We start from the raw sequence: 16,288 nt of genomic DNA on the forward strand, positions 1-16,288 counted from the left end.
ACTCAATGAGCTGAACTACTTAATTACAACATGTCCTTTCTGATCTCTGCCAATAAGTCTCATGATTAATGTGTACATGTTCAACTCAGTAGCCTTGAATATTTCCCATCCTTACTCCCCCTCCTACTCCTCTGCCGTGAACAGAAGGCCTACAGGAGCAGCCAAACTTTGCTATAATGGTTTTGATGGATTTCTGTGGTGTCACTTGTATATAGATCTTTTTAATAGTTCAGCACACAGCTCATGTCAGACACACACTATTACTATCAAACTGACAACAGAGTCTTGTATTTGCAGTGAGCTGGGCTGCTTCGTAAGGTAGTTTCTTTTCACTGCAAGCTGAAACTACACTGTTCACTCAACTCAAATCATGTCTACCATCTGTCAATAGTACTACTGTATATCAACACAAGGATTATTGTACCTGACTCATTGCCATATAAATGGTATCACTTGAGTTTTTTGGGATGATTCCCTGAACTTAATCTGTGTCCATGTCAAATAGAACTTCATAGCCATTTGTATCCTAACCTTAATGACAGAAGTGCTTCTTGACTGTTTGGTGGAATTTCAAATCACAGTGACAGTGGTCGTTGTTTTTTGTGTTTTGCTGCAATCCACAAATCTACTTAAGCATTTACCTCAGCATCTTTTTCTGATGCTTCTCATTCCCAAGGCCCTATCTCTACTTCAGTTTGCACAACCTGTTTCTCTTTAGATATTTATTTTTATTTGTTTAAGATATCCGATTACAATTACAAGTACAGTAACATAAGTGTAACAAAGGCAAGATAAAGTAAAAACATTGTAAACTGTATCATGACATTATGCTTTTGGCCATCCATGCAAAACATGCTGTTTAAGATACAGTAACTATATACTCTCCTAAACAAGAGTGGGCAAACATTATACTAAGCACTGGTGAAACAACATGGTTCAATAACCTCCAAAAGTAGATCAGGTTTGGATTTCATGGATTTCATAAAGACAAACACACACACACACACTCATACTGGGAAGTGCCCGCATATGTGTACAGACACTTACTTAGAGTAGTAGAGAAGCACAGACTGTCACACACACACACACACACACACACACACACACACACACACATCAAATGGACGATGCCTTTCCTCCCTTGATGTCTTGCTTTTCTGTCTTTCTATTACACACACACACACACACATATTTCAGTTCAGTGTTGGGAGTACAGTATATAAAAGTGATTTTATGTGTTTTGTGTATGTGTGCCTAGACATACCTCAAATTGCATCAGTGTTTTACTTCTACAAATATGAAAACAGAAACCACTGCTGTTGTGTTGAGAACTCTCCCTCATCCTGATCATCAGAGACTCAAGTTGAGCTTCAGAGATTTGTATGGATGGGTGAAATCATTGTCTCTGACACATTGGGGGAAGGTTAAATTACATCATTGTTTTATTTATTGGAAGATGGCAAGAGGTTGTATTAAAATTCCAAATATTATGTAAACTCCACCTCTCCCTGCTGCTATCTCCTGAGAGATCCTGTATCTAAAAGCATCCTTCTTCTCACATGGTGGTCGCTGGGTTCTTTTCAGCTCGTGGTTTTTGGCTCAAGGCCACATCCTTATGTCCTTGCATAAAACATTACAGGGCTTCTGCATCATGTCTGCTGTCAGGCACAACTAAGACTGTAATACCGGGCTTAGAGCCAAGTGGAGTCAGCAAAGGAGCTCATGCAGAATCAATTATAGGGTAGTTACATACATGAACAATGTCATTTGACAATGTCAAGGTCGTATGATGTTATTAAGGCCTATAATCTTGACCTGTGTATATTGCCCTGGAACTACTTTGAGTGGAAGTTTTTTGCAGAGCCAATAGTCACAAGTTGGTTTTCTTTAGCAACTTCTTCACCATAGCAAATTCTGGTCTAATTGTCATTATGTTATTTTTGCACAATCGTTAAATACTTATTGACCTCACATTAACACTTTTTGTCAAGAAATCCTATTTGTTAATAGCACCCTGTCATTTTTCTTGACGGGGTGCTATTAACACATTAGTTTTATTGTTGTCTTATACAGATGGGGCCCGAGCTTCCACTTTCTCTGCCAAGACAGGGATTCCACATTATTTCATGAGCTTGTAATTGCATCCAGAGGTTCTTCAATATCAATCCAGTTCAAACATGTTTTTTAAGAGATACACATAGTTAACATTCACACATGGCACACAGAAGTGCCAAAACAAGTAGGCAGATATGCTGTATATACTTAGACAAGGAACATGTGCAAACCATATGCGATCTCTTGAGCTACCAATAATAGTTTGATGTATTGCTTTTTCTTAGCCTTTAGACTTACACTAACTAGACTCAGTTGTTTTGATTGTCTTTGCTGGATACACATTGTGGAGACAAGTACACCACTTCTTTAGAAACCTTCCATCCTCTTATTTATTTTCACTCAAGGAAATGTTATGACTCTCGTCTTGGGGGGACTTTTAGTTGGATTTACAGAAAATGTATCAGTGGCAGCACATTTATAATTGGGTAGACATGTTTTTCTAGAGGCTATTCCAGTACAAAGCATGTCATTACAGTAACTATTATACAGCTAGAAACAAACAAGTCTTGGGATCTCCACTACACAACAACACACATACACACTCCACAAAGGCCTAATGACTTTTTCCCACCCTCCCTTTTCTTTTTCATCTCTCGTTCTCCCTTTCCCTTCATCCTCCTCTTCACCAGGTCTCAAATCTATTATGAAGAAAAATGGTGTCGCTGACAAGCAGGGGAACAAGGGAGCCAAGAAAAACCTGAAGTTTGTCGGGGTGAATGGAGGGTAAAAATCTTCCTTTTAATCATACGTGTTTAATATCTTTACATGGGCTGCAGTGTGTTTTTGTACATTCTTATTTGTGTCCATGTATGTTTTGTTATTTTTATTTCACACATTAGAATTAACTCATGGTGGACTACACAATAACAGAATGTATTAATCTATTTTATCCTGATTTAATATAAGAAATTATTCAAAAACAAGGATTACATGTCTTCAATTTTCAGAGTTTTCAGGTTTAATGTGTCACATTCTCCAAAGTGGCTTCAGTGGAATTAGCCAGAAATGACTCCAGGTAATCCTTAGAGGTACCGTAATGATACCTAGATTTGGTTGTGTATAAAAAGCCAAAGTATTGTACACTTGATTTAAAAATAAAGTACAGCCAGTTAGATTATTTAAAAACTACTCAAAGCTATTCTCCATACAGGCCTCATTAGTCAGATAATTAGACTGTGTGTTCGTCCTTACACAGCAGCAATATTCTTGAAACAAATGAACCATCCATTTGTTAATAATGCAACATGTTGCAGTTAGTTGAGTATATCAGCTTTCTCCTTGTTCACCTGAATTTGACCACAGTGACAAAGTCCAGCTGTGTCTCGCACATCTACTTCGTGCTGCTAGTCATCAAGGCTCATTTGAAGACACACTGCCCTGAATTTGAACTCACTGTTTCTACCGGGAGTGTGAATGTGTGTTGTACATTATGTGATGTGTGTGCACATTTTTGTCAGTATTGATGATACCTCAGTGCTTTGTGCAAGTGTGCTTAGGTCAGCATTTGCTGATGCCAGATGCATTGTGTGTGTGTATTTGTCTGTGTATGTGTGCTCAAGCTGATGATGAATTTTAAGTAATCAGATGGTAGTGGTTGACATAAATAGCCTGGATGCTTACCCTAACCTTAGCCATAAGTACTACATGTGTAAGCTTTCTCTTAGCCTAAACCAAGTTTAGTCCTAAAATATAAAATGGTTAACCTTCTGAACCAGATTTTGTCCCTAGAAGGGTACAGACAGACTTTTGTCCTCACAATGTTCACATTTATGGACACTTTTGTAGACAAATAAAAACATGCATAGCTACAAAGCTACACATATTCATAGTAATTACCTCAGATGTGCATACAGCATTTGACGGTGATGTACTTCTCTGTCAAAGCACCAGCAGCCAAGACATCTGTTTCAAACATCCGAGAACAAACTTGTTGTGTGCTCAGTCTCATTTGAAATCCCCAAAGACGTTCAGTGATCTAATGAATCACAAGAATAACAAAATGCAGATTAAAAGAGTATGATCATTTAGTAGATTGTTTTTGAAATATTTCAATAGCCTCAATCAATAAAGTAGTAAATCAGGCTATTTTTAGGTTCATGCACACATCTAATGATACATTTGTCTCTTGGCTCCCATCAGGAGATTTGTTTTATTTCCTCCATTCATGTTCTTACATTCCTGAGCTTCACTGTTTTATGACCTGCTCGCCTTCGCTTTGTTTTGTCAGGGCTGTGGTGAGGTCATTCCTCCCTGTTTTAAAATTATCTGCAAACATAGCCTATCGACCATTCTCCAGAACAAATAATGAATTATCAGTGAGTATTGAAAGGATCTGCTCCTATATAAACAGAAGATAGGCTTACTAATAAGACGTTATATGAGATGGTCCGCATCTAGCCTAGTCTCTTTTGAGTTTTTAACCCCTGTTCAGAACAATAAATCTTAATTTCTGTGTTACACTCCTCAGTTCCAGATAAAAGCAGATACTATTTATAATGAGATAAACATGTCAGACAACAGTATTTTCTCTTGACTATCTTTATACTTCTACCCACACCAGGAAGTGGGCTGCTGTTTGTACTTCTTCTCTTTGGATGGTCTAACCTATCTTTGCTCTCCCTTGAGCTCCTCTGGAATCCAGGGAATGTTGTGGCCCCTGAACTCCTCTCGTGGTGTGGTGTCTCAGTGTGTGTGTGTGTCTACAAATAAGCATGAATCAGTTGCATTCAATATGAGACTTATCTGATCACTGGCCTCACAGAGTCTCCTTCATGTTACACCCCAATGATCACACTCAAACATGCGTACACATGGGACCAGAAACTTCAACAGCTCTAAATATATCCTGGACTTTTCCTCACTGAACAAGGTTGTGTTTTGTCCAAGGTTGTATGTGAGTGTGCAAACATACCTATGGATTTTTATGTATATATTTAACTGTGTGAAGGATGTTGTGGATATGTGGGCCAAGGTTGTATTAAACAGGTATGTTTTTTCATGTCGTGCCTGAGATGTACAGAGGAATGACCTATTTGTATTTATCTAGCCTGACTTTAGTGTTTTCAGTTTAGTTTGTACCTGCTGCTAATATGTGGCTACTTCTGTCTGTGTCTATTTTACTGTAATTTAAAGATGGATCTCTGCTTTGTCTTTCAGCTATGAGACAACATCCAGCGAAGAGTCCAGTGGAGATGAGAAGCCAAAGGTGGAGTTAGAGGAGGAAGACAGCTCAGAACCAGAGGTGGAGAAAGAAAAGGAGACTGAGCCTCAGCCAGAAGAGAAGCCTGAGGAGGGAGCAGAGACCAAGCAGAAGGATGCAGAGGTCTCAGTTGAAGCAGGAGCTGCTGTGGCTGCAGAGAAGGAGAGTGAGAGAGGCCTGCTGGATCCAGAGGACAGCCAGGACCTCCTGGAAGAACAGGCAGAAGGGTGAGACAGACAGCAAAGCTTCATTTATAGTTGTGTGTTAGAGATTATGACATAGCTACGGACCCTGAACACGTAGCCACAGAGGGCTATAAACTATAATGAACCGTGACTGGCTTTATGTTGCAGGTAGAGATTGTGGATCATGAATAATCCATGAAAGTTGGGAAAAATGCTTCTCTTTTTCAGTAACACACATTAAGCAAAGCCATCACAACAGCAAACCCACTCATCACTATGACCCACACTCTCCATCACAGCAAATTAGAGAATATAAACACAGTTATGCAAAGATAATGCAGTATAATCAAAGAACAATACATCCATAAAGATAATAGTGTGACGTTATGTCTGGGAGGCACAAGTGAGTGCTTTGCTTTGTGTCTAGCTACAGCCTACATACTTTGTCTGACACCGGTGCTGAGAGACACTTCAATATAGAGTTGGCCTCACACACAAACACAAACAGAAATCCCATTAAAACACACTCATAGCTACTTACACTGCTTACTGCTCAATATTTTGCACTGAGTCACTGCCTCGCTCAAACACTGTACGCCTCTTTTCCATACTTACATTTTCCACACACACTTTAATGTACAGTAAACTTCACACAGACACACACAACATGCTCCTACACACTTCAGTATAAGCTGCTCTTACTCTAATTGAGGTCTCAAATAGACACACCACGTTTGCAGCAGTGTTGTCCCTGTCACTGACCGATCACTTATCTCTCCCAGGTATGTGGCACCGGTGCCAGACAGTAGATGGGAGCCCTGGGAGAAACAGTACTTATAAAGTCATTACTCAACACCTGTCTCATCATTCCTATGTGTATTTGTGCTTGTACACACACACATGTGTTTTATGTCAGTAGAGTAGTTCACAGTGAGAGGCAGCACTAACCCTGAGTGGATGACACTGAGATGTACAGTATGACATGTGCATGATAGATGAGCAGTGTGAGCGCTTGGTGGATATTATTGGGCAGTGAATCAATTTAATCTGTTACCATCAAGGTTTGCATGTGCTATCAATGTGTCAGACTGCTGACTGATGTGTGTGCACGCTACAGAGGCCTGCAAGACATCTTTTATCTCTTGTTTTCATGCCAGACAAACTTTACACAAGAGCCAAAGTAGCTGTCTCTTGGCCATATCTTAGACAGACGGTTGATGGTATGTCAACATTAAACCTGAAAGAGCAGTAAAGAAAACAATAAAAAGCAACAGAGATGGAGTGCGCTGGGTTAAATTTATGTTTCTTTACTTCCAGATAGTCCTGGTCTGCTTAAAAACTCTTTACTGTGTCATCTGGTCTTTATTTTCAGGGAAAAAGTTGACCAGCGTTTTATAGACGCTTGCTTGTATGTAAAAGACCGTATGGAAGAGGTTTCATCCCCAGATAAAGAAATGGTAAGTTTATTTTGGTTGTTGTTTTAATTCTTCACAGCTGTGTAAAATGATATAAGTGCAAAGTTAATGCTCATGGTTGTTGATCGGTTCTCCAGGCTTTATGTGTTATGTGTTTATCTTCTTTTTAATGCTGGAAAAATGTGCTTAAAATTTCAAATTCAGTTTCTGAAAAGTGATAAAAAAATATCTTTTGTTTAGTGAAAATGCTTCAGGTTCTTTGTTGATGTTCTGTTCGAGCTCTTTGACTTCAGTGAGAATAATGTGGAGCAATGTGGTTTACAGTGCCATTCCTTGGGCTGAAAATGCAAGCTGCTCAACAGCCTAAACAGTAAAAAACATGTTCAAGGAACGATAAAAAATGCTGCCATGGGCGGGTTTTTCATTTATATTTCTTCTCTCCTCTTTCCTCTCCTCAGCGTCAGGTTTTAGTGGTGCTTTACCAGGAGTGGTTCAGGATCTCCAGTCAGAAAGACTCACAGGCCGATACTGTCAGATTATACCTGCGACAAGTGGGCTTGACCACACCCACTCTCCTGCCATATGTCGTTAACTTGACAGACGGCAATGGGAATATGGCCCTCCACTACAGTGTGTCACATTCAAACTTCCCTGTGGTCAAACTGCTGCTTGATACCGGTGAGATGCACACAGCTTGTAGAACAGAAGAGCATGAATACGGAGACATAACTTCAAAGGGCATTTTAACAGTTACTAAAACATGTTTGTTTGTGTCCTCAGGTTTATGTGAGACAGACAATGTGAACAAGGCAGGCTATACTCCAGTGATGCTCGCTGCGCTGACGGCTGCTGACAGCCCTGATGATCTGGAGGTGGCACAACAACTGTTGAAACTGGGTGACGTCAATGCATGCTCCAGACAGGTAATATATTGTATATGCTTGCACTGACAAATGGCTTCCCCTGAATTCACTGACTCAAGGGATTTGCTGTGTTGTTTGTTATTGTTGTAGAGGAAGTTGTATTTCAGGCATAGTAAGTCTTAGAATTTAATAAATCCTCTGGGGAAATCATAGCATGTTAAGAATTTTTTAGAAGTGGGTCACTTCACAGGAATACACCATAACTTCAGCCATCTTTTCTCAACAGCAAAGCAATCTGTAGTGCAAACCAAATGTAGAAGTGGCAGGAAAAAACATATTAGACTTGGAAACCATACTTAAATTAACTGCACATTCTCGAATACAGTAAGAATGACTTTTAGACACATAGTTCTTCTGCTATCTCTCTTTTCTATACCTGCCCTCTCACTGATTCAGTCTAATTCTCTGTATTTCTCACTCACTCTCTCTCTAGGCAAGCCAGACGGCACTCATGCTTGCGGTGAGCCATGGCCGCGTTGCCATGGTGAAGCTGCTCCTGAGCTGCGGTGCGGATGTAAATTCCCAGGATCGCGAGGGGTCCACGGCCCTGATGTGCGCCAGCGAACATGGACACACACACATCGTTCGTCTGCTGCTGGAGACGGGTCGCTGTGACCTCAGCCTCACAGATAAGGTATGCTGTTATACTGTGAAGTTGAAATGTCACAGTATGCTGGAGGGTTAAATTTTAATGTTTCACCTATCATCCAAGATGGTATAGAAGGGATCAAAGGGGAGATCCCTTCTGAATGTGTTAGTCCTTCCACGAGACACAGTCTTAACACACAAGACCTCCTCGAGATCTTGTTCAGATTGTCCTTGCACTATCTCTCTGTAGGATATATGTGCATTTTTGTCCTCAAAATTGTTTTTTTTCTGGACATAAATTGAGACATTTCACCATCGTACAGACCTGTATTTTTCTCATTGCAATTCACTGCGTAAACACTGTGGCTCCACCGATGTTTAAGCATGCACTCTCGTGGGTGATCTGCCTTTTAATGTGCTGCCAGGTTTAAAATATATCACAATGTTGTATAAATAACAGAATGCTGCTTAACCCAGACCGAACATGCCCACTGACAGACCTGTATTGCAACACTACATATATATATCGCGATATATTATATATATATTATATATATATTATATATTATATATATATATAAAAACAGAAAGAGACAAAAAACAGATTTCTCTGTAAGCAAAAACATGGCAAAACATGGCCTCAAAATGGGTTCACCTCTCACTCCCACAGTAGCTAATTTATACAAGGAGCAAATGGCAAGAAAGACACTGATCCGTACTGAGGGGGAGCTCAAGGCAGAAGCCTGAAACTTCCTGCATGTGCTGTCTTTGGCTTAATTTAGACTATAGTCACTCTTCTTTAAGGGTTTATTCTTTACTAAGAAGTCTGGGAACATGGCTTTATTTCAATAGTTATCTGCTGCTTGTGTTATATGAATGGCCAACTCTTCGTGCTTGGCTCACACATACTCTAAAATATGTCACTTGACATCGCGCTGCTCCTGTGGTCAGTGTGTCCAGTAGCTGGTGTTGGGCCCACACATAGTAGATTGATTGTTCAATCTAGTACATTATTGATTTCTTTAGATTGTTGATTCCCGTTTGCAGTCTAAGGTGCCCAGTCAGAGAATGGCGAGACTGGTGCTTTCCTCTGCCAGTGCACTTACCCCTTGGAAACAATCCCGTAAACACTGCTTTTAACACTATTGCAGCATTGCTGCTGTTCCACACCTGCTTCAATCTGTGGGGTTTCATTCCCAAAGGATGCATCATTTTAATCATTACTTCCAAAACTACTGTAACATTACAACACTTTTCCCTACACAGTCCCATGGGGGATAGGACTTCAAACGACACCTCACTTCATGTGTTATTAATAATTAGCCTAGAGTACAGTTTAATAGATTGTTTAACCTGGATTTGACTGTACCACATGCATTTCAGCTCAGCAAATCATAACAAAGGTCATCTCATGACACTTTCCATATAGAGCAGGTTTAAGCCATACTCTCGGCCAAGATGAATCTACACAGACGTGTCCTGCAATCATCCTATAACTCAGCCATGTGCTTCTGCTAGATCATTTGCTGTGTGACTCCATGGCAACACATGAACTCACACACTATATTTAGTTGTAGTGGGGGACAAACATTATCTCAAAACTGAGTAAATAAGCAGCTCTGAATAGCAATTTCCAAACATATGCAAGCAAGTGAAGCAGTTAAACAGGTTTGTGAAATTTACATAAAGTGTAATACAGAGTGCGTTAGACTGTTCTGAGACATCTGTGCTCCCATGAGAGGTTTCTCTCAATATGCAGCCTTGTCTGTTCTAGTTTGCAGTAATATCTAGGCTTTGATTAGAGGAATAAATAGGAGACACCAAGACACATTGTATGAATGGTGCAGGAAGTTACAAGCAGCATTATAGAGCAGAGCCATTTCAGACAGCCAGGAATATTTACAGCTATGAGTTTTAATTAATGTCTCAAGTTCATCTCAGACTATATGGATCAGTGCTTTGAAGTGCTTACACTATGGAGAGATTTGTTCTTCCAGCAACGTCTTAGCAAGAATGTTATCCACAAGGATGCAAATATAGATTTAGCATTTTCAATTTTGCTAATTGCTAGTAGAGCATGACTTATTCCAGAAGTAATGAGTGTGCTGGTTGTCATGAGAGTCAGTTACAAAAATATCTGAGCTGGTGATAAATATTTATATCACTAATCACTAATATTGGTGAATCTACAGGCAAAAATCTACAACAAAAGTTGTTTCACGGTTGTTGTTTTTTCTAATATAAACCAATCTCATTCAATCTTGTGCATTCTATTAAAATTGTTGTTTAGCTTTATAAAGGAAGAAAAACAAATGGAATTATTATTATTATATTGCATTGTGTTGGTCCATAAAAGCATAAATAATACAATTCCTCATTTTTATAGGTCTTTTTTGTTGTTGTACTATTCATATTGTTGATGGAAGAGGATTTCCAATGTTACTGAGTGTCAAACATTTTTTACTGATGTTTATGTCTTGTATACCTCGGAACACTGGACCATTTTGATTTCCCGACAAAACCTCTCCATGTTTATTATTTAACCCTGTCTTAATACATAAACAAATTCTGCATAATGTAAAGATCCTTATCAATGGATCTTTGTTGCATATTTCTGATGTATAATTTGGGAAGAAAAGTATTAGATTTACAGAAATATGACAGGCAAAATGCTAATATTTATTTTCAGATACTGAAGTGAGAGCTCTTCTATCAGCACAGGTGCAATGTAAACATATGCAATGTAATGTCCAGTTGCTAAAGCGAGCAACACAACACTGCCACTGTCAGGGTAAGAGCAGTTACTGCAATGTCGTTGATATGAAGCTGTGACATTTTCTCCCTGTTTTTCCTCAGAATGGGCATACAGCACAGTTGGTGGCAGAGGGTGCCTCCCACCAAGACATAATTGACCTTCTGAAGGCCCATGCTGAGACCCGTGCCTCTGAGCCCTCATCTACCACAGACCTCCTCTGAGCCAACCGCCCGTCTACTTCTTTAAACCACTTCAGCTAGCCGACTCCCAATCCTTCAAATTCCAAGACCTTCTGTCCAACAACAAAGAGGGAAAAGGTTGAATTAAGGACATGATGACACCATATAAAGCTCTGTATGACCAGTGGAAAAGTGGATATGCTCTGTTTACCGTGGAACTACATATAAACCTCTGAGACTGGAGTGTCCAGCAATGTGCGCCCACATTTTTCTTCCACATCTCTGCCAACATGCCCTGTGGGTGTTTATGGATATGCTGCATCAACCACTCAGTGGACAGACAAAGGGAGCCGGCTTGATGATAAGACGTTGCCACTGGGACGAGTGTGATTGACAGGATATTACTTAAGGAACCGGGGAAGATTATAAAGAAGGATCAGGGATGGATAGACCGGAAAGTGGATGAAGAGATACTCAGACGAACTGCTGCTTCTTATCATCAACTAGCTTTTCAAGCAAAATACTAAGCACATGATCTACCTTTCAAATATACGATATTAAATATGACATCATTTCTATTTTTTTTTAATGACATTGACATCATCCTTTTCATATTTGGACATAAAGCCATTATTGAGAACATAGTATATGTAGAATGTTATTCTATCAGATTATAATCATATACAAACACAGAAACTGTATTTTCTACTGCACTTTTTTATTGTGTTTGTGTACAGTGAATAGTCTACTCTAATAATCGATGTCCAGAAACTATATATCCCTCCAAAAGTGCAAATTAAAAAAAAGAAATAAAAGAATAGAATTTCTGGTCAAATTCAACATCATTCATTGGATATTTGACATAATTTAATGTATTATTTTTTGCCATAGTAATGATGTGTTTCACATACATGACATGGGTGATCATCATCTGTGAATTGTTTGGTTTAGTTAGAAGATAAAATGTTTCTGTTGGATGCAAAAGAAGTGATTTTTTATAACCACACTATAACCAGATTAAAGAAAGATAAAAGTCTTCTAATAAGAAGATTGTACTATTCAGAAGGTGCTGCATGCCAATACACAGTTACCCCCTCTACTGGCTGTCTTATAGTACTAAACAACAGTATGTTGTAATACTGTCTGCTCTCATGATTAACATCTCTCTTTCTTCGTCCCTCAGTTCAAATATAATGTATGTCTTGTTCGCCTGCTCGTTTCAAATCAAATTATGTATGCAACTGCTACAAAATGCACAATGGATGTCAGGCTGGCTGTGATACATTCCAAGACAAATGTAAAAAAAAAATGTAGCTAGTCTAACTATACTGGCATGGTTAATGGGACTAATAGAGGCTGCCAGTGGATATGGCAGACATAGGAATGACCACGTGACTGAAGATATTTAATTACTCAGAAAATCTTGATTACAACAATCAGATCTGCCTGTCCTTAAGTTACTAACACAAGTTCACTTTGTTAAGGCATTCATGTTTCAAAATGGTAAACTGGCAAGATGTTAAAAAGTTCAGGGTCGTTTATGGATTGCAGTTCAAAAGAAGCAATATTAATGAATTACTACCTTTTCAGTCAGAAATTAGGTAGAGAGAGTGGCTTTGGTCTAGCCTTAATCAGATGACCATCCTACATTTTAGAAATGAGATGTGTTTCAGGGAGTGCAGTCTTTGTCTTCTGTTTTCCAAAAACCTACACCCATATTCCTAAAGTATCTTTAAACAGGTGTACTGGTCTGATAAAATGTTTACAACTTCACAGCTCCCCTTCAGTGGCCTCTGCAGAGATCACCAGTTACCAATTTACAGGAAACAAAAGAGATCGATCATTTTACCTGACATCTGGAAGGGTGTCCACAAGTCATGATACCTGACAGGTGGACTTGTGAAAGTCAATATTTCAATCAAAGCTAGGAGAACTCCAGTTATTTAGCACCATACCTTCATAAATGTGAGGAACTTTATGACTTTTAGTTTCTAGCATGTAGTAAGATCTAAAAACACTAGATACTCCAGTTCCCATAATGCAACCAATGGCATCAATCACTTGCCTGGCAAATGTCCAGTGTCTTTTAAACTTCATACTCCTAATTTGCATTGCAGACTTTCTATTTTTAGTCCAGGGAGAATGCACAGGCTGAGTAGTACTCCTCAGGATGAACAACCTGACCTATATGTATGCATTTGATGTAGTGCCTCTTTAAATGGTGGCTGGGGTTTGCTGGGGCTACTGAAGGTGGAATTTAAAGGGGAATACCACTTATTTTAACAACTGCCATATCTGCGGTCTGTAACAGTCCAGTCTGCATTTGAAGCCAGAAAATAAATCCTGTCCTACAGAGGTGTCCTATTGGTTTCCTTTAGTCATGACAAATCTGCCATGCCTACAGCACGCAGTGCTAACTTCTAAGCTGAATTTAACTTTTTTTTTCTAAGATGGAGTGTGGTCTGACCACTGATCCTGCACCAGTACTCTCTCATTCCCAGACACTTTATTAATGTGGGTGCTAATATAGGATTATATAGATTGATATGAAGATAGATCTATTATATAAAGTATCTTGATTATATAGTAGTATATAAAGTGGCTGCATTTACTCAGCAACAATGGCAATTTTTCAACAGTGGCTTTGTATCAGATCATCATCATGTGTTGAGTCACAAAGTAGCACAGATCTTCTCAATAATGAGGCTGCATTTATACAGGATCAGAAACTCAGAATTCTAACTGTGCAGCACATCTGTTCATTATTGGTTGTCTGTATATTAAGGGACAAAAAAATACAAGTCTGTGTAGCTTCCCACCTTTCAGACAGCTAAAAGATGATCTGATCTGTGCTGTGTGAAATATCCGGTATATCTGGTCTTCCGTGCCTGTGTATTAAGTCTTAAAGTAAATCGCACCCATATGTTTAATCCAGTGTGACCCAGATATAATAAGGTTTCATAGCTGGCTCAACACCAAAGAACTGAAATCAAATCTGTTTCACATGGGGTTAAGTATATAGTTTTATCTGTTCCTGTAAATTCAGCCAAATACATGTACATACAGTATTGTGGAAGATATATAACAAGTATTGTCTGACAGTTTGCTCTAAAAATTATATTAAGTATTTATTCCAAATGCTATATTTTTTACCATATATAGTATACTTATGTATGCATGGACAAATATTCCAGTGATTCTGTTGAGGGGAATTTGGATGATTGGAAATGATGCTGACTGTTCCCTGATGATGTGATTATTCAGTTTATCTTTGGTGGTTGGGTGGGATAGTACATGTGTGATTTAAAAAGGTCATGGACTGTGTCATGTGCCCTGTAATGCTACCTTTGACATTTATAAGGGAAAATATGAAGCAGATTTGACAATGGTTTCATGAGGGTAAAGTCTGCCTTGTTTGAATACCCATCTAAAAATTGAAGTGTATGTACATGACAGAGTCAAATGTAAAAAACCTGTACCTCTAAAATATTCCTTGTAAAACGGGCTTATATGTTACAAACCAGAGAACTACTTCTAAATAAATGAATATGAAGATTTAAAACGTAATAAATGCCCCTGTGTTTCTTGATCACTGACAACAGAATGCTGCAAAGATAAGATGCTGTCTGTGTTATTTATTTACATCACCAATGTCTGTAAAATAGACCTTTATTTTCACTTCTATTAGTTGGTAAATGTACAGTCAAAAGTAGCTGACTTGTCCTTTAGTCTAAACTGTTATTTTATTACAAATGCTACATGTCAGACCAGTCAGCTTGACACAATATTACCTATTAGGTACCTAATGGCAGCCTGAACAACAATTAGAAGCAAATTGCTGTTGTGATGATTAGATCACGTTAAACAGTTTAACATGTTCAACAAGAAAAAACAGAACCAAAATGTTGTTCTGTAACAATGAATTCACATAGTGCAGCTTTTACATTAAACAATGAGTGTGAGCACTTGATATACAATGTAACAACAAATGAAGTGAAGTCATTTTGACAGGCATAATCTCATGAGAATTAATTAGTTAGTTTAATTAAATGAATCCTAATCTCTGAAACAGCTTTCAGTTGATATTCCAACCCCAAACAGCTATTTTTTTCTAACAGAACCGCTGCAACGCTGATGTCCGTGTGCATGCAGTGTGCTCAACTTTAATATTATATGGCGTAAGGAAAAGGGTGACCAGCAGATGGCGGTATTGCCATGTGATAAGAAAACTACGGGGCAAACAACAGTCCCTTCTTTTCCAAGTGCCAAGTCACAAGTAACTGGCCTTGGTGAAGGGACTTTTTATTTCTTCTAAGAAAGACTTCAGGTCTGTCTGACCGGGGTTGAAAGTTAAGTTCACATGTGGGTGGTTAAGCCACATAGCATTCAGGTGGTTGTTGGGTTAAAGTGGGAATAGGTTAGTTAGGCTGAAAGAAGACTTTTCAACGAGGCGAAATGTTCAGTTTTCTTTGACTTTTTATCATACTTGCCTGGATGATCTATTCAGACCTTCCTAACTGAGACCCCCATCTCAGGCAGGAAAGAAAGCTATGAGAAAGTTCCTTTATCAGTGGTGGAAGAACTATTCACAACATTCGCAAAAATGAAAGTAGCAATACCACTCTATGAGAATACTTGTTACCTCTTATCTGGTTAAGATTAAAAGTATGCCTATATGGCACATATATCACTTTTTCTCCACTGGAAGGGCGCCCGAGTGGTTCCCAATGTTTTTTCCATAAGGGACCCCTTTTGTATTATTGAGTAAAGTGACAATCCCTTATGATTAAGTGATATATTTTATGTGATTTTTCATATTATATTCACTGCCTAATAATAACTGCACAGAACAAGTGATAAAACAATAAATGATAGTCATAGTAATATAAAAGTAAATTCAGTAACTACAGGAAGTTTATGAAAAACAGG

The 16,288-nt window shown here is 38.7% G+C and overlaps 1 protein-coding gene across 3 annotated transcripts in view; it reads left to right on the forward strand.

The window, feature by feature from the left end:
- Window positions 1–14,155, forward strand: part of kank4 (KN motif and ankyrin repeat domains 4) — a 71,055-nt gene extending 56,900 nt beyond the window's left edge. For all 3 annotated transcript variants that reach the window (XM_019265270.2, XM_010730939.3, XM_019265271.2), the window contains exons 4-10: window positions 2,745–2,838; window positions 5,272–5,541; window positions 6,872–6,956; window positions 7,373–7,592; window positions 7,695–7,837; window positions 8,271–8,471; window positions 11,282–14,155. In XM_019265270.2, the coding sequence (XP_019120815.2) occupies window positions 2,745–2,838; window positions 5,272–5,541; window positions 6,872–6,956; window positions 7,373–7,592; window positions 7,695–7,837; window positions 8,271–8,471; window positions 11,282–11,401 (1,133 nt within the window). In that variant the 3' untranslated portion in view covers window positions 11,402–14,155. The remainder of the gene's footprint in view (window positions 1–2,744; window positions 2,839–5,271; window positions 5,542–6,871; window positions 6,957–7,372; window positions 7,593–7,694; window positions 7,838–8,270; window positions 8,472–11,281) is intronic.
- The last annotated feature ends 2,133 nt before the right edge of the window (window positions 14,156–16,288 follow it).

This window comes from Larimichthys crocea, chromosome XVII (assembly GCF_000972845.2).
Source record: "Larimichthys crocea isolate SSNF chromosome XVII, L_crocea_2.0, whole genome shotgun sequence".
NCBI classification, from domain to species: Eukaryota; Metazoa; Chordata; class Actinopteri; family Sciaenidae; genus Larimichthys; species Larimichthys crocea.